This window comes from Hipposideros armiger, unplaced genomic scaffold (assembly GCF_001890085.2).
Source record: "Hipposideros armiger isolate ML-2016 unplaced genomic scaffold, ASM189008v1 scaffold_194, whole genome shotgun sequence".
Taxonomy (NCBI): domain Eukaryota; kingdom Metazoa; phylum Chordata; class Mammalia; order Chiroptera; family Hipposideridae; genus Hipposideros; species Hipposideros armiger.
The window spans coordinates 1,104,941-1,132,867 of NW_017731544.1; the positions used below are offsets into that span (position 1 = coordinate 1,104,941).

At 36.1% G+C, this 27,927-nt stretch overlaps 1 protein-coding gene across 1 annotated transcript in view; it reads right to left on the bottom strand.

Moving 5' to 3' along the window:
- Positions 1 to 27,927, bottom strand: part of NELL2 (neural EGFL like 2) — a 329,178-nt gene that overhangs the window by 179,497 nt on the left and 121,754 nt on the right. Inside the window, exons 10-11 of the mRNA XM_019653065.1 lie at positions 7,451 to 7,542; positions 3,679 to 3,781 (exon numbers count right to left, since the gene is read on the bottom strand). Coding sequence (XP_019508610.1) covers positions 3,679 to 3,781; positions 7,451 to 7,542 — 195 coding nt within the window. The remainder of the gene's footprint in view (positions 1 to 3,678; positions 3,782 to 7,450; positions 7,543 to 27,927) is intronic.

Genomic DNA, 27,927 nt, shown 5'->3' on the forward strand with positions numbered 1-27,927 from the left:
AATAATGTTGCAACAACTATGTATAGTGCCAGGTGGGTACCAGACTAATTGTGGGGATCACTGCATAAATTACATAAATGTCTAACCACTATGCTGTACACCTGAAACTGATATAAAATAATACTGAATGTCAACAGTACTGAAAACAATAAATAATTTTTAAAAATGAGTTGACTAACAGTAGATATATAAAAATTAACTAATGTTATTAATAACGAACAGATAATAAGACTCATAAAGGTATAATTGAATAATGTGGGAAACTATGACTTATTCAGAAGTTGGGAGAGAACAGTCTCAGCCTTCTGTTGTGCATGCCCCTACTACTTATAATGATAAGGTTCGATGAAGTCAATGTTAAATTAAAGCGGGGCATCCAGTATATAGGACTTGATGGTATTGCAGGCAGAGAAAGGGGCTGCTAAGGGAGAAAGAAAATGGGAGGGGCTGCAGATATGACAACTCTATCACATTGTGTCTGTATCTTTCTAAGTCAGAGTCCTCGCTGTATCACCAAGTCTCTGTCACCTTGTAATTTGTCATAAGCTTCCTTGAAAGTGAAAAGAACATTCCTGCTACACTGCCTCTGAGATGCTACTATGGAAGACGGCCAACTGCAGCAAACCTGGGAAACAGCCTGTGCTGGATTTGATTTGGTGCCTACAGATTTAGAGCCTCGTTTCAGGGCACAGCTTGGTTTCCAAGCACTGACTGAGCCTCTCATGGAAAGGTCAACACTTTAATCTCATGCTCTGCCTTCAGGGGATATTTACTCACTGTTGTTGAACAACTTGCGTTTTCAGATGTAAGCACAGCATCTTCAGCATTAGGCCGACAGGCCTGGAAACTGGAGTCCAATTTTATTACAAATGAATTTGTCACAACATGTGTAGGAGTTGACTCAAAATTGAAGGCTACAGAACTTGACTGTTTTTAATTTAAAAGTCAGAGAATGCCAGGGGAGCTCATTTGTTTACTCTGTGTGTTTGAAGTCAGAAATGGAAGCAATCTTTACTACGAATGGGCAAGAAGGGCCAACGTGCCCAATTTCAGTTCCAGTGTTACCTCAACCAGTGGTTCCCATTCCTGGCTGTGTGAAGAAAGAATTCATCAGAGAGTTTATTTATTTATTTATTTATTTTAAATAGTGATACCAAGATTCCATTACATAGCAATTATATAAAAGTCTCAGGTTGAGGGGTTTAGGTCATAGTATATTTTGTCACTGTATTTTATTTTGAGTGTGCTGTGCACATACATTAATTTTTGAAACTATAAACAATTTCAATGTAACACAATTTTTATAGCTAGCTTTTCCATTTCTTAACTTGCTTTTTGTAATAATATATCAAGGCTCTTAAAAAAAAATGGGTGTGATCACGGTTTCTCTTGACATTTGAAAGGCCCTGTCTCAGTTTCTCACCCAAACCTCATCCTAGCCAATCTTGACTAATTTCTATGCTATTCCCCTGTCTAATCTCTGAGTAGCTCCAGGACATTACTAGTGGATGAAAGATGGCTACAAAATTGTAACACTCCTCCTCTCATGGTGAGGTCTATTTCCCCTCCCCTTGAATCTTGGCTGTCCTATAACTGCTTTGACCAATGAAGCATGGTAGAAGTGATGATGTTTCAGTTCCAAACTGAGTCTTTAAGAGCCTGGAGCCACCATTTAAGAGTCTGACTGCTATCCTGCTAGAGAGACCCCAGGGAGAAATCTTGAGATTACATGGAGCGGGAAAGAGTTCTGGTTGTGCTCACCCTTCCCGTCATCCCTACCAAGATGCCAGCAGACAGTGAGGCCATTTTGAATCTTCCAGCCCAGCTCGGCTTCCAGCTGAGTGACCCCAATTAACACCACATGGAGAAAAAGCACCACTTGGCTAAGCCCTGTCTGAATTCCTGACCCACAATATTGCAATTTATAATAAAATGGTTGTGGTTTTAAGCCACTGAGCTTTGGGGTGGTTTGTTATGCAGCAACAGATAACTAATGAAAGTGTGGTTGCAGTGACCAGTAGGGTCAGCGTCACCTGGGAGCTTATTAGAAATGCAGGTTCTTGGGCTTGACCTCAAACATACTGGATCACAATGTGCATTTTAATAACATCCCTAGGTTATCTGTATACACATTTAAGCTTGAGAAGCACTGGCATAGGCTACCTTGGCTGCCAAAGACACCCTAGTTAAGCTGCAGACTGGCAGCCTGGCTTCCAAACATGGGACTGGAACGAGGGTTCTTCATGCATATCGCATTCCACACAGGCTCTGTACGAGGTGCTGGCTCAGGCACTGTGAGGATACAAACGCTAATGGCTCTTCTTGTTTGTCTATTAGATTATAGTCCTTTTAAGTAGCGTTCCTTCATTCCTGAAAACTATCTTAAAAGCTCCTTGAAAGGTAGACCAAGTCCTAAGCCATTTTGAAATTCCCAAAGAACCTTTCACAGCACTGAGATTTTAAAAGTCATAATTGAATGGATGGAAGAAGGATCTAAAAAGAAAAAGAAACAAGTGCACCACCCTGCTAAAAATGGGAGCAAAGTGTCCTTTGTCTACTTTTAATACATTAGGTTACAAGAAAACAAAATGGTATATGCTTTATAAAGTTTCTTTTTTTTAAATTTTTTTCTATTTAAGTTTTGCTTTGCATCAACATAAAGGCCATTAGTCAAATAAGTGTTAGCAGCTCATTTAGCACAGTTTGTTATACAGAATCAACTACATGAAATACGAGCACTAACTACAGCCCAGGTATCATACTAAGTATTAAGGATATAGAGATGAATATAAAGACCCAGCCCTGCCTTCAAGGTGCCCAGTCCAATGAAGGAGATGGATTCACAAACATAATTTTAAGATAATATAGGAAGGCAATATAATTTCAGGATTGGTGGGGATCATAAAAAGTTCCATATAATCAATCCTTGAATCTCTAATAAAATATGAAGTGTCAGAGCCATTAGTGATGGGGAACTCTCTGCCTCCTGAGGAGTCCCACTGGATTTTTGAAGAGCTCAGATTTTTACAGTTTTCTTATACTGAACGAAAAATCCAAGTCCCTTCTACTTACTGATCCTAGGCCTAGCATCACCGAGGCAACACAAAATAAGCATGTCTGATTTCCCCTCTTTTCTCAGTAGCATAGAAGCCTAGGAGGGATTGGAAAAGGAAGAGATTCCTTGTGTTTTACATAAGCGATATAGTAAATGTTCTCTCCCTCAAAAAAAAAAAAAGAAGAAGCCTAGGAGTGAAGACAGTGGAATGGAGCAGAGAGGAATCTGAAGTAATCCAAATGGGAATTATGCCACGTCAAACATAAAAACAAACTAAAGAGAAATGAAAAGCAAACAAACAAAACTAATAACGTCAGCACTGTTGTATAAATTTCTTTAGCAGTGTCATGCTGCCTCAGAACCAGTACAAAGAGAGAAGCTTAGAGATCCAGAGCTTGAGACAGGACACCTAGCAGAAATGCATGGGAGCATCTCATTTTAATTCAATAAATACAATAAATACTGTGTGACTACCTACTGTGTACCAAATCAGGGAAGCATTTAGGGAACTATTACTAGTCTTTGGAAAGAACTTGCTTATAAATATTTCTATTTCATCTCAGTAAAATTAGCTTCCTAAAGTGACTCACGCACATAAATCTGACTTTACAAAAAAGTCTTACCTTTGCAAACTTTGCAACAGCTATGAGACAAGGTAATCTGATGAGACTCTGGACAATCCAAAGCTGGGCAGCCTGAACTCTCCACCAGCTTCATAGTCTGGTCCTGTGAGACAAAAGAAAACAAATGCTTCAAACGTCTTAATTAGGACTTACTGAGAAGTTTCCAGACCCAACATCTGAGATGGCTCTTCAAACATGAGATTAAAATTTTTTATCCTGAGAACCTCTGAGAGCACAGGTCACAGGCTCATTCATGAAATGACATTAAATTACAACTGGAAAGCCTTCAAAATGGACAAGCAGAACTTGGAAAGCACTTTAAAATGAATACTGCAGCCATGTGTACCATTTGCCAAACATCTGGGTAATCCTGAAAAATTCTGTTAGTTTTACGATATATTTTCACATCCAGATGACAACTGTGGCAAAGATACAGCTTGAATTAGAACTACAGCTCACTGAAAAAAAAATAATAATAATAAAAACTGAGCTTTTTAAACATTCTCATTTCAAAATTTCCTAAACTGTTATAAAGAGATTCTCATGGGTGAGTCTGGTAAAGATATTGGGGCTCTCCAAAAAAAACCACAAGGGAAATAAGGACAGGATTTACATCTCTTGTGAACAAATGCCTAGCGTATTTTCTGGCACATAACTGGCACTCAAAAAAATTTAGTGGATGAATGAAAAAACTCAATGTAATATTATTATACTTCTAGCAACCAAAGTAGATAAAATCCTCCTCAAGGAGAAACCAAAATACAAAATGCTTTTCTGATAAATGTAGTAACCTTGCCCTTAAAGCAAACATTTGGCTTCTACATTATCAATCTCTAATCTCTTAAGAATAGGATCATTTAGTATGTTATAGTATGCTTGCCAGTACATGAGTAATAAAATAACTGTTAAAACTTACAGGCTTCCATTTAATACAGTTCACTAGCTTAAGATTTTTAGATGTCATTTCTACAAGAACTGCTTTTATGGAAGATGCACTCATTTCAATATCTCCCTCTTTCTGGCGTATCAATGAAAAAGACCTCCAAATCATCATAATCTCTTATCGAGAAAGCAGGAGATGTGTATACAGTGGAGTCAAATGCTAGTCTCCCTTTGGCTTGGCAGTAATATCCATCTTGTAATCTTATTTTCAGAACCAGTGTTTTTCTGTGTTACTATTAAAGTCACAGCCTCCCAGGACATGTTTTCAAGGCCACAACACTGACAATAAAGGAAAAAAGAAGGACAAGAATTGACAGCCCAGAAAATGGAAGCATGAAAGAGCTGTCAGTTATGTAAAGGTGCAAATACAGAACCTAAGGAGCCTAAAGGGAGCAAAAACAATGGGAGTCCTCACTGTCAAGAATTTAGCCAAGAACTACAAAAGCTTGTGATAATCCAGGAGAGCTGTGCTGTATAATCAATAGCCATTAGCTCCATGTAGCTCTTGAACACTGCAAATGTAAAAGACACACAAGATTTTGAAGACTTAGTATGACAAAAGAATGGAAAATATTTCATTAAGAATTCTATATTAATTACATGTTAGTAATATTTTGGATATATGGGGTTAAATATAGAAAATTTAGCCCCCAAAAAAGTAAATGTGTGGCTTGCATCATATTTCTATTGGACAGCACAGCATTAGAGGGTGGGAAATGGTGCCTTTTGTCTGAGTACATAAAAGGTAACATCCATTCATTCACCCAATATTTACAAAATACCCACTAAGTTGTCTAAACAGACTCCTCACTAAACCAATTTAAAATGAAAGCGTTTTGTAGCTATTTTAAAGTCAAATAGGCAACTATCCAATAAATGTAAAGCACAATTATCAATATTATGGAACACACTGAGTCAGGTGAAAAGAATACACACACATACACATTAGGTAGAGAAACTTGAAATGTCCTCAAGATTTTTAAATTTAGAGCTGATATTTCAAATTTAGAGTTTACCATTAGAAACCAGTAGACAAAAGTTTTCTACTTTCCTTGAAGTAACTTTTCTCTGACTCCATTTTCTCAACACGGAGTCATTAGATCTCACTCTAAGTCTTCCAATTCTTATGTCTATAATGGGACCTACTCCACTCAAAACAGCATTGGTGTAGAGGAAAAACTGATGATTGATAGATGGGAGAGGGGCTGAGGGATGGGGGAGAAGGTGAAGGGAGTAGAAAGTACAAATTGGTAGTCACAAAATAGTCATGGCAATGTGAAATAAAGAATGGGGAATACAATCAATGTTGTAAAGACTACATAGGGTGTCAGACGGGTATGGACTTGTAGGAGGGATCAAGTCATGAATTATATAAATGCCTAACCACTGTGCAGTACACATGAAACTAATATAAAATAACATCGAATGTCAACTATAAATATATACATATACATATATATATTCACAGGATGTAGAGTACAACATAGGGAATACAGTAGATGGTATTGTAATAGCTATGTATGATGTCAGAGGGGTAGTAGACGTGGGGGAAGGGTTAGTACTTTGTGAGGGGTGTAAATGTCTGATCATTATGTTGTTTTGTACATCTGAAACTCATAATAATAAAAAGCTGCATTTGTGTAGGATTGCTGATAGAAAACTATCCATCTTAAAATACAGTTCAGCGATTCATGTTAATAATGTTCCTATGCTTCAGCTCCTTTATCTTTAAGATGATAATCTACATCATAGGAGAGCCTATTTAAAGCCAAAAGCAGCAGCTAGAATACTTCATAATGGGCATGAATTAGAGCTTTCATGTTCTGGAAATCAAATCTGTCACAGTTTTGCCTCTTTACATCCCCTCTTTGCTTATCCCAAAGGTTTTCCAATTTAAGATGCATGAAGTATGTAGCTGGTTTTTGTCATATTCAATTTATTTTGGCAAAATGCTTAGGGTTTTCCTTTCCCCAACACTTAATATTAATGTAAATACTCATAGTTTATTGGTGGTGCCAGCAGAGTAAATCACTTACCTTATTTGTCTACATAATCTATACATACTAAATCATCCCAAAACCCATGTATGGAAGGCATTTCAAGAGGAAAATTAAGAATCAAATGAAATGCAGAAAATTTATAGGTTGACAATTTCCTTCAGATAGAATATGGTTTAGACTATAACATGGTCAGGAAATATAACCTTATAGTTCATAAAAAGCAAATATGAAAAGTGTTATGAAACATATTTAGTTTTTCAATTAGTAGATCAAGAAGCAAAGTTAAAAAGAATCACATTAGCCTTAGAAGCATACTTCAAGAGACCAAGGCAGTAAATTTATAAAGAATTCTCCTTCAAATCACATAAAGCATTCCCCCCAAAGTGATTAAGATCAGTATCAGTCTCATCTTAATCCAACAGCTAATTTTTATTAGGTGATTTTTATGTTTTATTTTAGTTGGACTTAGTGATATTTCTCACATTGGTGAAAACCATGAATGACAATGGGCTGAGTCTATCTCTATCTACATTTTCTTTACAACAGAAAACCAGGAGCTGATTTAAATTTGGAAAATATATAAGACGACTTCATAAAACTTTAATTTGACAAAAGAGCATTTTTATTTACTGGCAAAATTATTTTACAACCATTAATTTACATGTTTTCAAAAATAATGGGAATCCCTATACATTTAAACTATAATTAATATCTTAAATTTTCTCCTTGCCTGAGATTTTTTTAAAAGTATTACAAGGGTGAGATTTTAAAGAAACTTTTACTATAGATAACTGAAAGAAGTTTGAAAAATTCATGAAAAGTGTCCTTACCTTGCACTCATAGAGAACACATACGCCAGAAGAGGAATAGACTGTATTTCTTTCTCCCTCAAAGTAGGTGCGTCCTTGAAATTGGCATATTGCTTTGAAATAAAAAAATACATATATTTTTTTTTCCTTAGAAAAACTGCTTAAGCTTTCAAATTATTCTGCAACAATATTTTATATAGTCTCATGCCTTTTCAAGGTGTTGGAGTAATTACAAACCAAAATTCAATCTAACATAAGGCACACACAGGCTCAAGTTATTACCATGCCTATTAAGTTCAAAGAGTAAAATAAGGTACAAAAAGGATAAGGGGAGCTATCCAGTCAGAATTAGACTCTGAAAAAGGAGTGCTGATGAACAGACTCTCAGCCAATTATTTGTCTGCTAAATGATGTCCCACTTAGGGCATATTAAGCAGGTGTTTAGAACAGCTACAAATCAGGGCAACACAAATACGAGAAAAGTTCATTTTTATATACCATTACAGAATTTTTAAAACAGAAAATTAGAAAGAAGCTACATGAATTTCAGCACATACATATAAATTTTGTTTTATGGGTTAGTATTTTTTTTTTTTTCCTAGCTGAGCCATTCTGCTACCTGTTGGCAGCTCAGCTCAGGCCAGGACTCGAACCGCTGTGGCTCAGAGCTCACACTCTTGAGCGAGCTCCTAACCAACTGAGCCACTCGGCCGGCCCAGGTTAGTATTTATTTATAAGTACAAATAGGGCACCTTATTTAGGATGTTGAAAGGTCTTAATCTGGGCCGGCCTTGCTTCCATCATCATTAAATAAAATTTTAAAACAGAATTTCAGACTTGATGGGGAAAACAATTTTTTTAATTAGTGAAAATGCATAGAAAGTATCAAATAATTTTTGAGACTTTCAAAGTATTTACAATTCACACAAACATTTAGCCAAAGGAAATTGTTTGCTTGTTTTGAAATAAACGTTTTGCCCTATCCATGTTGATTGCATCACCTAAATAGACAAATTTACCCTGAAGCTAATGAAGCTTAACCTTTAGTATCCATCTCTGGCTTAGACCCTATCTACGACACTGAACTAATTTTTGTTTTCATAATTTTGTATTGTTTTTCTTTGAAAGGGCACTCAATATTGTAGACGCTTTGAAGCCCCTTAACGTCAACATCACCCCAAGCTAATTACTTCAAAAGACCAGTGGCAGTGATCATCTGACAGGAAAAGACTCAAGCAGTTTGTCAGTTCTATTTACTAAATAATCTAATTTTCAATTTTAACTACACGATTTTACAAAATGGATGTGTAAGTTTCCTTTTCATTTCATTTTAAGAATTATAAGACAGGCTTTTCCTCTTGAGAATATATACGTATATATATATACTCCTATTACCTTTAAAGTATCAAGTTGCATATAATAATGTGTAATAGAGAAATTACATACTTTTATTAATAATATTAAATATATATATAGTTGTACAAATATTCATATTTAAAGTGTAACCCCACTGTTACCTTCGCTGAAAAATTAACCGATTATGTAAAAGCTGCACATTTAAATAATGGAAAGCACGCAAATTTTTAAAACGCCATCCTTCAGCTGATCTCCTTACTCAGCTTTTATTAAAAATTTCACTACATAATATATAGTGAATTGATTTTAATGTTTTGGAGTGTGCTAGAAAAGAATACAACTCACTTGCATAAATTATATTGCTTAATTCGCTGAAGCTTGCTCACTCATGAATATTCAAATTGAAACCACAGATTTGTCAGTTGCATACTATCTGTCATGTTATGAATTAAAATAGCATGTGCATTTACTTAATAAACCTGCTCTTTTTTTCCCCCTGTGTGATCCAGTAACCTCAAAATACCAAGATCTGGCACACTGTGTTTTCAATTACACTTAATAAGTACCACATTTTATAGATTAATGAGAATAAATAAAACCTTCTTACTTCTATTCAGCACCTGCCATTCAAAGGTTTCTATGCCTATTATATGACTTGATAACTGCAGCCTATTTAAGTCCAAGGGTCTGATGGAAAAAAAAAAAAGTGATGCTCCAAGTCTTTCTTAGACCAGAGGGGAAAGGAAACACTGTAAAAAACGCAAGGGTAAGTTCTCCCTATATAAAGTCTTATAATAATTTAATATTCATGCAGAGCAGATGGACCTTCTGTTCCAAACTCTTAATTCAAAAGACTCAGATAGGCAACTTGTGGGACAATAGGGCACCAAATGGAGCTTGGCAGAGGGAGAAAGCACAAAAACGAACGAGATCACAGTTGCTTCATTTCCTTTCAAGCAATGAGCACAAACAGGGTGAACTTGGCTTAGGGAGAACCCAAAGTGACTGATTTTCATCTTGAACTCAGAAAATCTATAATCATTCCTAAAAATATTACAAGGAATCCTAAAAATACCATTAGGATGGCTCCACGACTTAGGAGTAAATGGAAGGGGGTAAAAGACATATTAATTTATTAATACATTTAACAAACTGAGCTCCTACTATATGTTGGTAGTCTGCTAGGTACTAGGATTTGAGGATGAATTACAAAGCTGTCTATTTAGGATAAGTACATTTTATGTACATTTTATATATATGTTATACTTTCATAATAAAATAATGAAAAGAAATACATATTCTTATGTTTAAGAGAAGTAATAACAATAATAATTAATTGAATGATTTACTGGAATAAATGAAGGAGACATAATTCATGCTCTCACCATTTAGTAGGGCAGACAGACTTATACAAAACTAACTACAAAAAAAGCCAAACTGAAGTGCTTTAATTAGAAATTCCTAAGCTATATGTAAACACAGGAGACTGAATAGTGAACTTCTAAGAGGGGGCAACAGGATCAAGGCTGAGGAAACAAATAAAGGCTGGTGAAGAAGCCATTCTCTGGCAAGCAGGAAATCAGCATCACCTTCGGGCTAAGGAACAAGGAAAATAAATGGTTTTCCTGGAGCCCAACGTGAGACAGAGTTATGCAGGAGAGGCTACGTAGTGAGTGTAATCATGAGACACAGCTACTGCCAGAAACACAGGCTGGTGCAGAGAAGGAGCAGGGAAGAAACATGGCCAGCTCTCTCTTCTCCTGCCTTCCAACTTCCTGCCAGTGCCTCCCACTGGCAAACCCTACCCAATGCCAGCTGGCAAGGAGACAGGGTGGTGCAGTCTGCGGTCTGGCTCCTGGAGCACAGAACAGGGCACAGGAGGAAAGAGAATGGAACTGGGAGCATAGGGTACACAGGAAGAATAACATCACCTAGCACGGGTGGCTATCATAATAATTCCCTTTGGACCAGAAGAGGTCTGGTTTACAAGGATAGGTTGCTTCGTAGGGCATGAGACAGTGGAACACAAAACAAGTAAATGTTAAGAGAAAACATTGAGACATTTTAAAAACGTAGATCCACCCTAAGGAAAAACCCAGACAGCTTATCAAAATGAGGTCCACCAGCAAGCAGGAGGCCAGCCAAAGGAACTGAGCCCTGGAGAGATCGAGGTCAAAACAGCGAGGAAGGCAGACTACGCCCACACCCTGATCTTAACCAAAGCCGCTCCTACAAGTATGGGGAACAAACCCTCCGAGATACTAATAATCACTGTGGCTACCATAATGGCTGCAAGGAAGTCTTTAGAATCCCCTAACTGAAATGTACCTGTCTGCTTACCTTTCTATAATGGAGTATAAAGTAATCGCTTGTCTACAAAACAACGAAGAAAAAATCATTTTGCTGTATTGATTTCTTGTTTAATTCAATTGTATTCACATGTTCATAGTCAGAGGCTTCATTGCTTTCTTAGTAGTGTGTGTATGTGTGTGTGTGTGTGTGTGCGCGCATGCAGACACATGTATTTGCGTGTGTATATACAGCACTAACTTTCTTGTGATATCACTCTGGATTCCTATGCCACAAATCATTTACTAGCTTAGAGCAGAATTATATCAACTAAGCTACATTTTCAAAGATCTATGTTTAAATGATTTATTGAGTATATGCATGTAAATATTACATATGTGTTTTAAGATACGAAGTTTCTAGGGAAATGGATATCAATTCATGCTTACAAGCTTATTAGTATGTAGACTAAGAAGCTAGGCCCCCATGAAATAAGACTAACCCATAGCACTACAGCTACTCTTAAGTTATTAACATGAACCAATGTTAAATGCATTTTCACTATGACTCTGGTATATGCTGCTGTGTGCAAACTCCAGGAGGTAACATTCACATCACAGTCTATGTGAATTATGTCACCCAGAGCTGTCCAGTGCACACCCTCTTCAGCTATAGAAGGGGACAAAATTAGAACTTGGGGAAATTCAATGGAATGATATAATACCTCGTATATATGTTTTACTAAGGCTATATTGAACCTCACTGATTACATAGTTACTAGTACCATAATTAAGAGAGAATCTGCAAAAGCAATTAATTTGAATTATTTTCACTTGATTTTCCCCCAATTTTAACAATTAACAAGAATTAGGAAGATGGGAAATGGTATAGACACAAATTTGAAAGTCATCAGCTATAAAAAAAAAAGTGAAAGGTAATTTATAGCACAGATTGAGAAACAGGTAAGTGAAAGAAGCCAGTAAAACTCAAAAAGTCCTAAAATACACACACATTGCAATCCTGACCTACTGGTCATTAATGCAGAGATAGAAAATGCAGATCCCTCTAAGAAGATTTAAATCAACTTCCACAAACCTTTGTAGAAAGAATTATACAAATCTATAGAAGAAATATTTTAGAATATAAACGCAAAAGGCCATTATATCATATTTCACTTCAAAACATTTCCTCAGTACACATTTAGCTTTTCCTTTTTATTATTGGATTGAAAACACATGAATCTATTTTAAATGTCCCAACTGGTATCAGCACCTTTAAAAATGATCCAACACAAAATTAAAAGTTATAGATACGAAGAAAAAAAAAGTATAATTCACTTAGGTGAGGAATGAAATTTAAGGTTTCTTTAAATTTCTCTTTGAGAACACCATGTGTCAGTGAACTTTAGATTATTTAAGCCATCTGTTAAAAACAGAGCTGTATATAATAGTAGCTTTTATATGGTGTTCTTTAAAATCCTCACTTCCTCTGGGAAGTGTCTTAAAAATCCCAGGTACAATGGCAGTTATTTCATTTTGTGCCAACATGGTATATGTTAGTGATATATAAATCGAAACTGTTGGATGAGGAACTATCTCATTAATTTTAACTATGTATATTTGTATTTTTGTTATAGCTTTAAAAAAGAATGTACAATAAATACACTCATGAGGCAGGCTAAAATTCCACGGAGTCAAACAAACTAACACAAATTCTAACGTGTTTTGATATTATTAAAAGACTCCAATCAACCATGCTGCATTTATCCAGCCCACAATCATTTTTGTAACCTGGACTCATTTGGAGTCAATTCTTAACAACAGGGTTGTAATAAAAGTTTTGAGCATTAACTGCTGTAAATTAATTTTTCCCTCTTCTACAATGCTTAAATCTCTTTTAGAGGCACTGGACACATTTTACTTTTCTCTAGGTACTTATATAGTTTTTAATCTTCCCTACATAAGGACAGGGATGGTGTCTTATTTGTCTTTGGATCTTATTCAGCACCCAGCACTGGCCCTGCATAATAAACTCTAAGGGTTTACTGAACTTTTTTTAAGTTCTCTTTCAGCTTCCTGTTTGATGAAAAGCCTGAAAACAATTTGACTGGACCTCTCTGATCTTCACATTTCCCTTGAAATTCGGCCCAATTCTTTGATTTTTGCCTCATGTAATACAGGTTCTATAAATTGTGTCTCAGAAATATTTTGCCCTTTTGGTAATATTGCAGCTTACTTTCCCCTGCAGTAGAGCTGAAGTACTTGAAATGGGAGCAGGTCTGTCTATCAGTTAATGAAAAGTAGCTGGCTACTCTCATAGCGGTAACTTACTAACATGAATAAAACAAGGTAACATGTACAACGGAAGTCAGCTTGGGCAATTTGATGACAAAACCTTCTTCCTTTACAGAAAGCCAATTTTTGTGAGTCAGTGCTATTTAAAATTATTGTAATTTGAGTGTTTAAATAATTCACAAATTCATTCATTACATTACATGATTGCTTCCTTTAACTAAAATTCATTAATTTTATGAGAATTTAGTTGTTTGCAAAAATAGTATCAGAGTTAAGGAAATGCGATCATGAAAGTAGCTGTGCAACTCTTTCTCGTGTTATATGTCATCTCCTTGGGATTCTAAAAGACCAAAGAGTGCTTTTCCTAGGGGGCCTTAATTTAGGTCAGTAGCCTATTCTTCCAAAAAGAGTACAGGCCCTGAAACACCATAAATCTAGCAATAGTGAGGGGTGAGGAGGCAAAGCAGGATAAAAATAACTTCCAGAACTCCAGAATAGAACAAAAGCAAAAATTCTAACGTTCTGTCCAGGTCAGCCTTTGGGTTCCAGGGGCTATATACTGGGAAAATAAGAATTGTATATTTAAAGGATAATAGCAAAAAGGCCAAGTTTATAGCTGGAAGGAGGGATTCAGTGCTTTTGCCCCTAATTTAATTTTACCCATTTAAATTGCAAGTAAGTATATTCTAAAAATTTTTTCATTTAGCTACCTTTCCATCACTGGCCTTATTATTGATCCTGGCTTAAATAGCATAGAATGGAGTCTGTAAAAAACCAACAACAACAATGTAATCAATTCATTTAGTCTCATGGGGATAAGAAAAATAAATGTAATGAGTGGAGGTAAAGATCTGGAGAAAAATACAGTATTCATGTTAATACATGACTACCATTAAAAGTGTCAGAACACGAACACAACACAAGGTGACAGGTTTTATCACTTTAAAAGAAAACATAACGTATAATATAATAAGGGAAAGTTCACACATTGTAAGTTTCAAAGCCAGGACTAGAATCATCTGACAGTCCTATATATCTTTTCTTACCACTAAAAATCCAGTTGAACTCAGTCAAAACTGGGACTCCTGATCTTTGGTTTAATTTTGTGGGACATTGTTGCCAGAATGACTGGCACCTTTCAGACACATGTTGTTTCATATTATAGTGAAGGAGGTATTGAACCTGGAAATGTTTTGTGAACTGTAAAGCATGATCCTTTTCATTATAAACCACACATTAGTGCTCAATTAAGAGATTACAAGTGACAACCCTGAAACAGTGATTGTGCTGGTTTAAAAGAGCCTCTTGCATACAGGCAAAACAAAGAAGGAAAGTATTGGGGCGGTGGGGGTGGGGTGGGGTCGCTGTCTTAAGAGGACACATTTTAAATACGGTTTCCTGAGAGGTTTATTAATAACTCCTTCCATTGTGCCAAGAATATGAGCCAAGGGAAGAGAAGAAGCACAAAGTTAAAAGGAGTCATATCCGTGTAGAACATGACATGCAGAAGGGACAGCTTGGTGAGGAGAGAGGAGAAAGCAGAGGAAGCAGCAGGGAACAGAAAAATTTTGAAGTATACTTGAGATGGAGCAGAAGAAAGGAAAGCAGAAAGCAACAAAAGGTTAAACAGGAGGAGAAAAATAATTTCATAAAGACTTGCAGCAAGGGTGGCAACAGCTGGTAGAAATGAGAAGCATTTATGATAGCCAACTGTCTGCCAGTCACTGTCCTAGGAAGGCGCCTTCCTGTCTTCAGGGAGAATTCAGCCTAGTGTGGGAAGCAGATGAGCACATACACAAGTAACCACATACAATTCAGTAGTAGGGCTGGAATAGGAAGGAAGAACAAAGTCTTACAAGGATGCAATTGAAAATGCTTCACAGAAGAGGAACATTGGAAAATGGGCAGTGAAGGAGAAGAGAAATGCTTTAATATGATCTGAAAAAGGGGAAAAAATTACTCATGATGTATTCAGAGAATATAACAGAATAATAATCATAATAATACACTTAGTACCTGATGCTAATGAACATCTAGTCAACATACCTGTATAAGCTGGAACTGATTTATTATAAACTGATTTTATAAACAATTTTATATGTTCCCAACCTACTAGGCTAACAGTTCTCAACTGTAGATGCATAGTAAAAGAACTTGAAAAGCATTTAGAATGCTATTCCCCAGCTGCATACCAGATCAATTAATAAGAACCTCTGAGGGTAGGAACTGTGCCTCTTTATTTTTTCAAAGCTGCCCAGGTTCAGCTAAGCTTGAAAACTATTTTGCTATGCAGAGAAAAAAGAACTAGGAAAAGAGAAAAATACAACTAACATTCAAATTGGAACAGTGACATAGATATTCAGTAGCTTTTTTATCCTATGTTATCTGGAGAGGTATTTGATTCACTGTTTGAAAAAAAAATCAGTTAAAGTGAGAAATCATAGACAGCAATAAACAGGTACCTTAAACATTTTAATTTAAATCCAAATCCACACACATTCAACAATGTTTTGAAGTAAAGCACTTTCCTTTAATATGGATTTTCTTATTGTGCTTCATTGTAGTCTTAATTATATAAACAAAACTTATAATGTGTCCCTTACAATTTCTTTTTTTTTTTTTTTAAGTAGAGTAAGATAATATCAGTCTGGATAATATCAGAGAGTGACTCACAGGATGTTACTAGAATAATCTGGCCAAAATTGTTTTATTCATATGCTATAGGTAAGAATAATATCATAAATGTAAAGTTCTATTCCCAGTGGCTTCTTAACTTATATTTATGTTTATAACTTTTAAAAAAAAAGTAATAGGAGTAATTGAAGTGAAGGACAAGGGAGAGGATAAGGGAGAGGGAGGCAACACTAGGGGGCAAGGGGGAGACAAGGAGAGAGAAAGAGATGTCACGTACACTGTAACACTGGAGATTGACCCGCATTAAATACAGCTGTGTTGTATTTTTGGGACAAAATATTTGTTGAAATACATCACTTTTTCCTATTTCCAGACAATTTTCCCCTTAGGGGGCCAATTAAGTAAAATTTCCTACAGCTATGCTAAATGAAACATTAAGGTTAAAATGTTAAACACATTAAGTCTGGAAATTAAGAACTAAATTACCCCAAGCTTAACATTTCTCACAATAATATGTCAAAATTTGGTTACATTCCTCCCAAAAACCTCTAAAGTTAAGAAGTGAAAGGGCATCCCATAATGTTCCATGCCTTTGAAGATACCATATGTATTGCTCTATTTCTTCTCACTTCCATTTAGGTAGAAAATTATGGAAATATTCATTCTCATCTTCTCACTCAATAAATACTGAGTGGCAACTATATGCCAGACACTGTGCTGAGCACTGGGAACACAGCAGTGAACAGAAAGATATACACTCTGCCCTCCCAGAATCTGCAATATAGAGGAGGATCCAAGGACAACCAACCAGGCAAATAAGCAATAATTGGAGGTGACACTAAGTCAAGAAAACAAGCAAGAATCTGAGGTGCTGAGTACCTTGGAGGCCATTTTGGATTTGATCAGGGAAAATTTTGGATTGATCAGGGAATACCTCCCTAAGGAGATGAAATTTTAGTTGAGACTAAAGTCTGAAAGAAGCTAATATAGGGAAGAATGATAGGGAAAAAAATTCCAGGCAGATATAGAAAGTAGCTTGACTTAATTAAGAAACTGAATGAATTCTAGCATAGAATTTTCTACGTATCTGTTGTTACTGATTTCTAGCCTATTTGCATTGTGGTCAGATAGTATATCCTGTATAATTTAAGTCCTTTAAAATTTGCTGAGATGAGCTTTAAAACGCAGTACATAATCAATATTTGTAAATGTTCCACAGGTACTTAAAGGAATAGGTAAACTGCACTTCAGTAGTGTAATGATCTAAGTGCATTCAGTAGGTTTGGATTGATAATCACATTCAAGCGCTCTGTATCGTTAATAATTTTGTGTGTCTGTGTGCGCTTGTATTATGTCAATTACTGCAACTTCACTATGACTACGGGTGCATCTATTGCTCTGTCAATTTTGTTTCATATATATTGGGGCTACATTATTAGGTACATACAAATTTAAATTGCTATGTCTTCCTTATGATTTGAAATTTTATCATTATGAGGTAGCTCTAGTAATACTTTTTGCCTTCAAGTCTACTTTATCTGATATTAATCAGGAGAAACCAACTTTCTTTTCCATGGATTATCTTTTACTGTCCTTTCACTTTTAATCTTTCTGTATCCTTATGTTTTAGATGTACATCATTCAAACAGCATAGAGCTAGATTTCGTTGTTTCAAACTATTTATCTTTTAAACTGCATTGTTTAGCCCACTTACATTCAATCTAACAGCTACTATGTTTAGTTTTTACATCTACTATCTTATTTTGAGCTTTTTCTTTTTCCTGACTATGCTGTTTCTTTTTCTCCCCCACTTAAAACTTATTTTGGATTCATTAGTTTTTCATCATTCCATTTTCCCTGACACTCACTCAGTAACACATTTTAACAAATTTTACTCTCCATCATACTATAGAGTAATTTTATTTTTAATGTTCTATACATTCTTAAATAAGATATAAGGATGCTGATATTATCTTATTCTACCAATATTCATATAGATTTACTCACTATGTAGTTTACTTTTTCAGATTTTTATTTTCCTGAAACATTTTTACTTTATGCAATTTTTGAAAGTTATTCCTAAGTATAGAATCCCAGGTCAGAAGTTTTTTTCCTTCTATGCATTGAATATAATTTCACTCCCTTCTGGTTTCAACTGTTGTTATTGAAAAGCCAGTGTGCACAATATTAAAGGAGAAGAGAAGTGGAAGGACTGATGCCACCAAACTTCACACTTACTATAAAGCTGCAGCATTCAAAACAGTGTGATACTGGCAAAAACAAACAAACAAACAAACAAACAAAAAAACAGAGAGGGAGAGAGAGAGATATCAATGAAGCAGAATAAAGAGCCCAGAAATAGACCCCCATAAATATAATCAACTCATCTTTGAAAAGGGAGCAAAGGCAATACAGTGGAACAAAGAATAAGTCAATTCAACAAATGCTGCTGGAACAATTGGACATCCACATGCAAAAAATGAATTTATACACAGGCCTTACCCTATCACAAAAATTAACTCAAAATGAATCATACACCTAAATGTAAAATGGCCATATTATCCAAAGAAATATACAAATTTTATGCAATTCCCATCATAATCTTAAAGGCATCTTTTTTAAAGAAACAGCACAAAAAATCATCAGATTTGTATGGAATCACAAATGACCCTGAATAGCAAAGCAAACCTGAGACAAAAGGACGAGGCTGGAAGTGTCACACTCCCTGACTTCATATTATACTTCAACGTGACAATAATCAAAATAGCATGGTATCGTCAGGAAAACAGATACACAGACCAATGGAACAGAATTGAGAACCCAGAATTAAACACACACACACACATATATATATATATATATATATATATATATATATATATATATATATGCAGATAATTTTCAACAAAGAAGCCAAAAACATAAAATGGAGGAAAGAAAGCCGCTTCAATAAATAGTGCTGGGAAAACTGGAAAGCCACATGCAAAAGGCTGAAACTAGACTTCTATCTATTACCATATACCAAAATTAACTCAAAATGGATCAAAGACCTGAAACAATAAAATGCACAGAAGCAAGCATAGGTACTAAACTTATGGACCTTGTGTTCAAAGAAGATTTTATGAATTTGACCTTAAAGGCAAGGGAAGTAAAAGCAAAAATAAATGAATGGGACTATATCAAACTAAAAAGCTTCTGCACAGCAAAAGAAACCATCAACAAAACAAATAGGCAACCAACCAAATGGGAGAAGATATTTAAAAACAATGACTCTGATAAGGGGATAATACCCAAAATATACAAAGAACTCATACAACTCAACAACAAAATTAACAATCCAATTTAAAAAATGGGCAAAGGACCTGAACAGACACTTCTTCCAAGAAGACATACAAACAGCCAACAGATATATGAAAAAACGTTGAACTTCACTAGCTGTTAGAGAATTGCAAATCAAAACCACAACGAAATTTCCCCTCAACATCTGTTAGAATGGGTATTATTAACAAGACAAGTAATAACAAGTGTTGGAGAGGTTGTGGAGAAAAGGGAACCCTCATACATTGCTGGTAGGAATGTCAATTGGTACAGCTGCTATGGAAAACAGTATGAAGGTTCCTCAAAAAATTAAAAATAGAATTACCATACTACCCAGCAATCCCTCTTCTGGATATCAACCCAAAGTATCTAAAAACATTTATCCATAAAGATATACTCGTATGTATCCCTATGCTCGTTGCAGCATTTTTCATGGTGGCCAAGCTAGGGAACAACCAAAGTGTCCTTCGATAGATGATTGGATAAAGACGATACACAATTGAATACCACTCAGCCATAAGAAACAATGAAATACTTTCATTTGCGACAACATGGATGGATCTTGAGATTATCATGCTAAGCAAAATAAGTAAAAGAGAAAAAGTTGAGAACCATATGATTTCTCCCATATGTGAGATATAAAACTGAAAGCAACAAACGAACAAGACAAACAAACATACAAAAACTCATAGAAACAGACATCAGTTTAGTGGTTACCAGAGGGTAGGGGAGGGGAATGGCAAAACAGAGTAAAAGGGGTCAAATATATGGTGATGGAAGGAGAACTGACTCTGGATGGTGAACACACAATGCAATATGTAGATAATGTATTATAGAATTGCACACTTGAAACCTATATAATTTTACTAAACAATGTCACCCCAATAAATTTAATAAATATTAACAAAAAAAGATGGGCTACTTAGATTGCATAGTGAGAGGAGATTTCTCTGTAGATGTGATATTTAAACCAGACTTAAAGACGGCTGTATGAAAAGGTAGGCCAAAAGCACAGGGAATAACGTAAGTAAAGGCTTTGAAGAGAAATCAGTTCTGTGTGGTTAAGAAACTGGGAGAGTGCTAGATAAGAATTTTAAATGGAAGAAAACAGTGTTTTGTTTCATTGTTTTTTTTTATTGTTTCAGGCGTACAGAACAATGCAATAGTTATCCTTTTCACCCTTCGCACAGAAACAACCCCCGCCCCCATCTACTAACCTCCCACCCCCGATATCATGCATATCTATAAGAAACCATCAATAAAACAAAAAGGAAGCCTACTGAATGGGAGAAGATATTTGTCAACAAGATATCTAATAAGGGGTTAATATCGAAAATATATAAAACGCTCATGCAATTCAACACCAAAAAAACAAATAACCCAATTAAAAAATGGGCAGGGGATATGAAGAGACGTTTCTCTAAAGAGGACATACAGATGGCCAACAGGCATATGTTCAACCTCACTAAGCATTAGGGAAATGCAAATAAAAACCACAATGAGAAACAACCTTACTCCGGTCAGAATAGCTATCATCAATAAATAAACAACAAATGCTGGCGAGGCTGTGGGGAAAAGGGAACCCTGGTGCACTGTTGGTGGGACTGCAGATTGGTGCAGCCACTATGCAAATCAGTATGGAGGTATCTCAAAGAACTGGAAATGGAACTACCTTATGACCCAGCAATTCCACTCTTAGGTATTTATCCAAAAAAACCCAAGACATTAATTCGAAAAAATATATGTGCCCCTATGTTCATTGCAGCGTTATTCACAATAGCTAAGACTTGGAAACAACCGAAATGTCCATCAGTAGACGACTGGATTAAGAAACTTTGGTACATTTACACAATGGAGTATTACTCAGCTATAAAGAAGAAGGAAATCGTACCATTTGCAACAATATAGATGGAACTAGAGAACATTATGCTAAGTGAAATAAGTCAGTCAGAGAAAGACAAATACCATATGATCTCACTTATACGTGGATTCTAAAAAACTGAATAAATGAGAAATATAAACAGAAATAGTCTCAGAGACACAGAGGAAAAACTGAGGGTTGCTAGTTGGAAGGGGGTGGGGATGAGGGAGAAGGGGAAGGGACGAGACAATACAAATTGGTAACTACAATATGACCTCAGGGATAGAAAAGACAGTCTGGGGAATATAATCAATTATGTTGTAAATATTTTTTAGGGGGCCAGATGGACTCATGTCTTGTTAGGGAGACCACTTCATAGTCGGTGTAGAGTGTTTTGTTTCTTTAGGTTTTTAGTAGTACTTGAAAAAATATATATTTCTAAGAATAACTGAAGTCTAGGATGAACGTTGATTACTCCAGAAAGAAGGTTCATTTTCTTTCATCAAGTGCATAGTATGTGAACTTATACTAAATCCAAGGTTTGAGGCTTCCTGAAAAACCAAGATGCCTGCAACTCAGACTTCATGTCCTGAAGGTACAACCTTTTAAGGAAGCCCAGTTTATCATGATGAAGGTCTCCTGAACACTCCCTCCTTGTATATTTACTGGGCGTTTACTTCTGTCTCCTTTGCCCCATAAGGCCATAATAAAAAGGAAAGCTCAAATTCCAAAGGTGAACAAAGTCCCTCATAGCAAAAGCAGCTTGGCTGGTTGTTTATTTCACTGTGCTCTCTTTGGGTTTCTCTTCATTTTTGGTCTGGTAATCTCTTGCTATTTTTTTTTCAATGTTTTGATGTCTTTAATTTTTTAAAAATATTTTTATCCTCCTTTCTTAGTTACTTCCAGAAAAGGTTGACTGAAATAACTTACTCTTCCTTTCCCCAAAGGAGGAAATTCCATTCTCAGTTTTCATCTTTTTAATGGATTGGAAACAGAAGAGTTATAAGCATTATGCTGATAAAAACTAAAAAACTCTAAAGTCAGATTAATCAGTAACAAAAAGTTAAGTCAACCAAATTAAAAATAAGCACTCAATTCAGATAGATAGATAAATAGATAGATAAATATGCATAAATAGATAAATGAATCAATGAATCAATGAAACAGGCAACTCTATTTAGGGTTGCTAAAACAAAAAAAAAGTCTTGACTCCTACAAAGGTCACACTACACAGAAATAACAAGGCAAAAACTAAGATTTTAGACATGTAAAGTACAACGTAGGGACTACACAGTGTTCAATATCAAACTAGATATCAATATCAATGCTAGAATCAGCCCTGTTTGAAAAAAATAATAATAACACCGCTCAGGAGTAAATGTTGGCATCTTATACAAATATTTTTGAATATTTTTTTAATTTTTCAATTACAGTTGAGATACAATATTATATTAGTTTCAGATGTACAACATAGTGATTAGACATTTACATAACTTATGAGGTGATCACTCTGATAAATCTATTACCCATCTGACGCTATACATAGTTATTATAATATTACTGATTATATCCTTTATGCTATACTTTACATCCCCATGACTATTTTATAATTACCAATTTGTACTTCTTAATCCTATCCCCTTTTTTACCCACTCCCTCAAACCCCCCCTCATCTCAAAATGTTCTCTGTACCTACGAGTCTGTTTCTGTTTTGTTTGCCTATCTTCTTCTTCGGATTTTACATATAAGTGAAATCACATAGCATTTTTCTTTCTCAGTCTGACTTACTGCACTTAGTACTATACCCTCTAGGTCTATCCTTGTTGTTGCAGATGGCAAGATTTCATTCTTCATGGCTGAGTAATATTCCGCTGTATAAATGTGCCACCTCCTCTATCCATTCACCATCAACAGACACCCAGACTGCCTCCACATATTGGCCATTGTAAATAATGCTGCAATGAAAATATGGATGCAAATGTCTTCCTAAAGTAGCATTTTGGGTTTCTTCAAATTAATACTCAGAAGTGGGATTACTGGGTTCTTCTTTCTTGCTTGTTATAGCCTTTGTTTTAAAGTCTATTTTGTCTGGTACAAGTACTGATACTCAGCTTTTTTTTTTTTTTAAATTTCCATTTTCATGAAATATCTTTTCCATCCCATTACTTTCAGTCTGTGTGTGTCTTTTGATCTGAAGTGAGTCCCCTGTAGACAGCATATGTAAGGGTCTTGTTTTCTTATCTATTCATACACACTGTCTTTTGACTGGAACATTTAACCCATTTACATTTAAAGTAATTATTGATAGATATGTACTTACTGCCACTTTATTATTCATATTTTTTTCATTTTAATGAAATACCTCTAACATTTCTTGAATGCTGGTTTGGTGGTGATGAACTCCTTTAGCTTTTTCTTTTCTGGGAAGATCTTTATCTGTCTTTCGATTCTAAATGATAGCTTTGCTGAGCAGAGTAATCTTGGTTGTATGTCCTTGCTTTTCATCATTTTGAATAGTTCATGCCAGTCCATTCTGGCCTACAAAGTTTCTGTTGAGCACTCAGCTGACAGCCTTATGGGAGCTCCCTTGTAGATAACTGCTTTTCCTTTATTGGTTTTAAGATTCTCTCTTTGTCTTTAAGCTTTGGCATTTTGATTATGATGTGTCTTGGTGTCGGCTTCTTTGGGTGCTTCTTTTTTGGGACTCTCTGAGATTCCTGGGCTTGGTATGTCTATTTCCTTCACCAGGTTAGGAAAGTTTTCCATCATTATTTCTTCAAATAGGTTCTCAATTCCTTGCTGTTGCTCTTCCCTTTCTGGTACTCCTATGATGCAAATGCTGGCACATTTGATGTTGTCTCAGAGGCCCCTTAAACTATCCTCATTTTTTTTTTAGATTCTTTTTGCTGTTCTGATTGTGTTTTCTTCCTACCTTATCTTCTAAATTGCTGATTCTATCCTCTGCTCCATCTAATCTGTTGATCCCCTCTACTGCAGTCTTTGTTTCAGTTAATGTATTCTTCATTTCTGACTGGTCCTTTTTATGTTTTTTTTATGTCCATTTTTATGTTTCTTACCTCTTTTTAAAAATTCTCCCTGAGACCACTGAGCATCCTCATAACCAGTGTTTTAAACTCTGTATCTGGTAGATTGCTTGTCTCCATTTTGTTTAGTTCTTTTTCTGGAGCTTAGTTCTGTCTTTTGATTTGGGACATGTCTCCTTGTCTCCCCATTTTGGCTGCCTCCCTGTGTTTGTTTCTATGTACTAGGTAGAGCCTCTATGTCTCCCGGTCTTAGTAGAACAGTCTTATTTGTAGATGTCCCATAGGCACCATCTCCCTGGTCACCTGAGCTGCTTGCTGCAGGTGTGTCTTTTGTGTGGGTTGTGTGTGCCTTCCTACTGTAGTAGAGCTTTGGTTGCTACTGATACGTCAATAGGAGGGATTGACTCTCAAGATAACTAGTTTTGAGGACTGGTTGTGACTACAGTGGAGGAACTGCTGTGCAGGGGCTGACACTACGGAGCAAGATTCACTTTAGCAGGGCTCTGATGCCTGCCCAGTCTGCCCATTTGGATGTGTCCTCTGTTGAGGCAGCTGGGTGGTACTCCAGCTCAGTCTGAAGCCTGCCATGAGTGTGCCAGCCCCAAAGCTCCTTGAGCGGGGCCACACTGCAGGCCAAGTTTAGCCACAGCCTGTGTGCTGCCTGGTACCCTCTGGAGTAAAACACAAAGTAATCTGAAATAATCTGCAGATGGCCACCACCTGTGCTGGCCTTGGAGGTACATGGGAAAGGCAAAACATCAAACTCAGGCCATCTGCCACCAATGCCAGGCTAGGGGCTGCTCAGCAAGACATATGGGGCATGCCGAGACCAGATGCTGCTTGTTTGGGGTTTGTGAACCTTTGAGAGAATTTAGGAAAGTCTACCACATGAGCAAAGGCAGACCATTTGTATGGAAAGGCCACTGGAAGTAGCTTGGGTGTTCCCAAGGATAGGATGGGGCAGGGTCTCAGAAAATGACCAGGACAGGGCACATAAGAGGTGTCAGCTAGGTTGATGGAGACTCAGATGTGGTGGCTTCCTGAGTATGCACACCTGGAGTGGGGAAGGCTCAACAAAGAAATAATGGATTCTGCCAACACTTCTGTCTGAGAGAAAGCTGCTCCTGCAGCCCTCACTCTGTAGCCAGACAATTCAGTTCCTCCTTGTATCTACCTGGTGCCTTTCGAGTTGCTGCCCCAGCACTGAAGCTCAGAGCAAGTAAGTCTGCCAGCAAGTAAGTCAAAGTAAGAAACATTTAAGAGGAGTGCCTGGGACTCGAGCAGCCCTTGTCTCACTTAGCCACAATCTCCACTGATTTTCACAACCAGAAGTTGTGGGGATTTCTTTTACCAGTGCGAGCACCTTGGCTGGAGAGCCCGGTGTGGGGCTGGAATCCCTCAGTCTTCTGAGAGAAACTCTGCAGCCAAGATATCTCTCCCAATTTGTAACTGCCACACTCGAGTGTGGGACCAACTCATTCTGCATCTCCACCCCTCCTACCAGTCTAGAGGTACCTTCTTCTATGTGTCCTTAGTTGTAGGACTTCTGTTTAGCTAGGCTGCAGGCGGCTCTCAATGATGGTTGTTACGTAGTTTAGTTGTAATTTTGATAGGTCTTGAGAGGAGGCAAGCACAGCATTTACCTACTCTATCATCTTGATTCATAGGCATTTTCTTAATTAAGCAAGTCTTTGCTAGCATGTGGCTATGCCAAATTCAACAGTAGCCAAAGAGTGACCAGAAAAGAAGTCATCCCCAAATATATACTACTGCCAATTAGTTCAGATTATCTGTCTTTAGACAATTTAAACTTTTAAGTTGACAGTTTAAACTTTTAAACTGACTACCCAGAGTCAGTTCTCCTTTCATCACCATATATTTGATCCCTTTTACCCTCATGTACCACCCCTCCACACACACAATGTGATATATAGATGATGTATTATAGAATTGTACACCTGACACCTATGTAACTTTACTAACAATTGTCACCCCAATAAACTTTAATTTAAAAAATATATTTGAAAAGCACAATTTTATATAAAAATTACAGGTATAGGGTCAGCAAATGTCTAATTTACACTTAGTCCTCCACCCCCATGAAGTTAAAATGAAAATTATATAGTATAATACTACCTTCAAACTCACAAACATGAAATGAATTTTTATTAAAAGTAAAAAAAACACCCTAATTTGTTATAAATTTATGAATTTTAATTACTACCACAAAGTAAATATTCTCATACTTATGTGCCCATCAACCAGATTTACTGTCATGCTTTATTTTTAATGTTGTAATTAATTACCTAGGATTATTCTAGCTAGTCAAACTTTTATCAAGATATTTATGGTTAACAATATTTTTCTTTTTCAGTAAAAGAAATATGAAAAATTCTAAATAAATACCACATACTCTACTAACATTAGTTCTTTTTTAACATTGCAGAGTATAGTCACTATGTTTAACATAAAACATACCATTTTTTGAGTATTTTATTTTACTGTAGGTCTCCTATGGGCAGTTGCTAAATGTTTTCTTGGTCATGCATAATTGTTCAGAATACAGCAGTATTGGCCGTTGTAGAATTGGGGCAATCAAATAGTGTCAGCCAACACACATTTAGCTCACAATCAATAATTAGTTATAATAACAAAACACCTGTTTGTTCTTTTTTTTGGTAAAATTATGCCTCTTTAATAGGCTGACTCAGAATTTGTTTGACCACTCCTTCCATATTCCTTTCCAATTTTTCATGCAAGACCTCTCTAAAGAAATTGGTACTGTTATTTTAATTCCAAATCACCTCTTTTCCTGTAATTATTTTTGGCACATATTTCTTATTGCACTGCAATAATCCTCCACGATAAATACATGAATCCAAAACATAGAGCATTTTCATCTGAATGCATGACAATTTTGATCAACCTCTATCATTAAAAAATATTGGCCCACAGAGACTCATTCTTCCACTCAGCGGTTTTTATACATGGGTTTTGCTCTTTATTAATTTCATACTGTCATTTAATTATTAAACTAAGTCTTCCTCTACATCTCTGCAGATTCTTTCCAAGATAGAATTCTTGTTCTCCAAGCCCTCATGATCTAATTAAAACCAAGATACAAATGAGGACAAAAAGGACAAAAGGATGACTACAAAGAAATGTGTGACCTACTACAAATTAACAAGATAAAAATATAGACCAGCTGTGGCAAGACTCAATAATGAAGTCACAGGAGCCAGCTGCTACTATTCAAAGAAAACCTCATAGCAAAGTTCTGATTTATTCAAATATGGCCTCCTTTGGGAAGCCTTTCCTGAATCCCCCAAATTAAACAGTTTTTCTCTATGCTATGTAACCATGGCACTTTCTACATATTTCTAACATGGAATTCAACATATTATATTGTAATCTGTCATCCCTCGTTGAACTGTAAAGTTGTTGAGGAAGACTGTATTATTGTGTTCACATCTCACTCATCCAAGTGCCTGGAACTTAGGGGTTTCTTCAATGAGTAAAAAGTGCAGTTCCCCAGCTCTCACCTACTCAGTGATTACAATGATTCAGATACACTACCATTTAAAATCCAAACTGTTTCTGGCTTGGAGGCCTTAATACCTGCTGTTCCCTTTCTATAATGGTCCCCCCACCCATATCTCTCTCTCTCTCTCTCTCTCTCTCTCTCTCTCTCTCTCTCTCTCT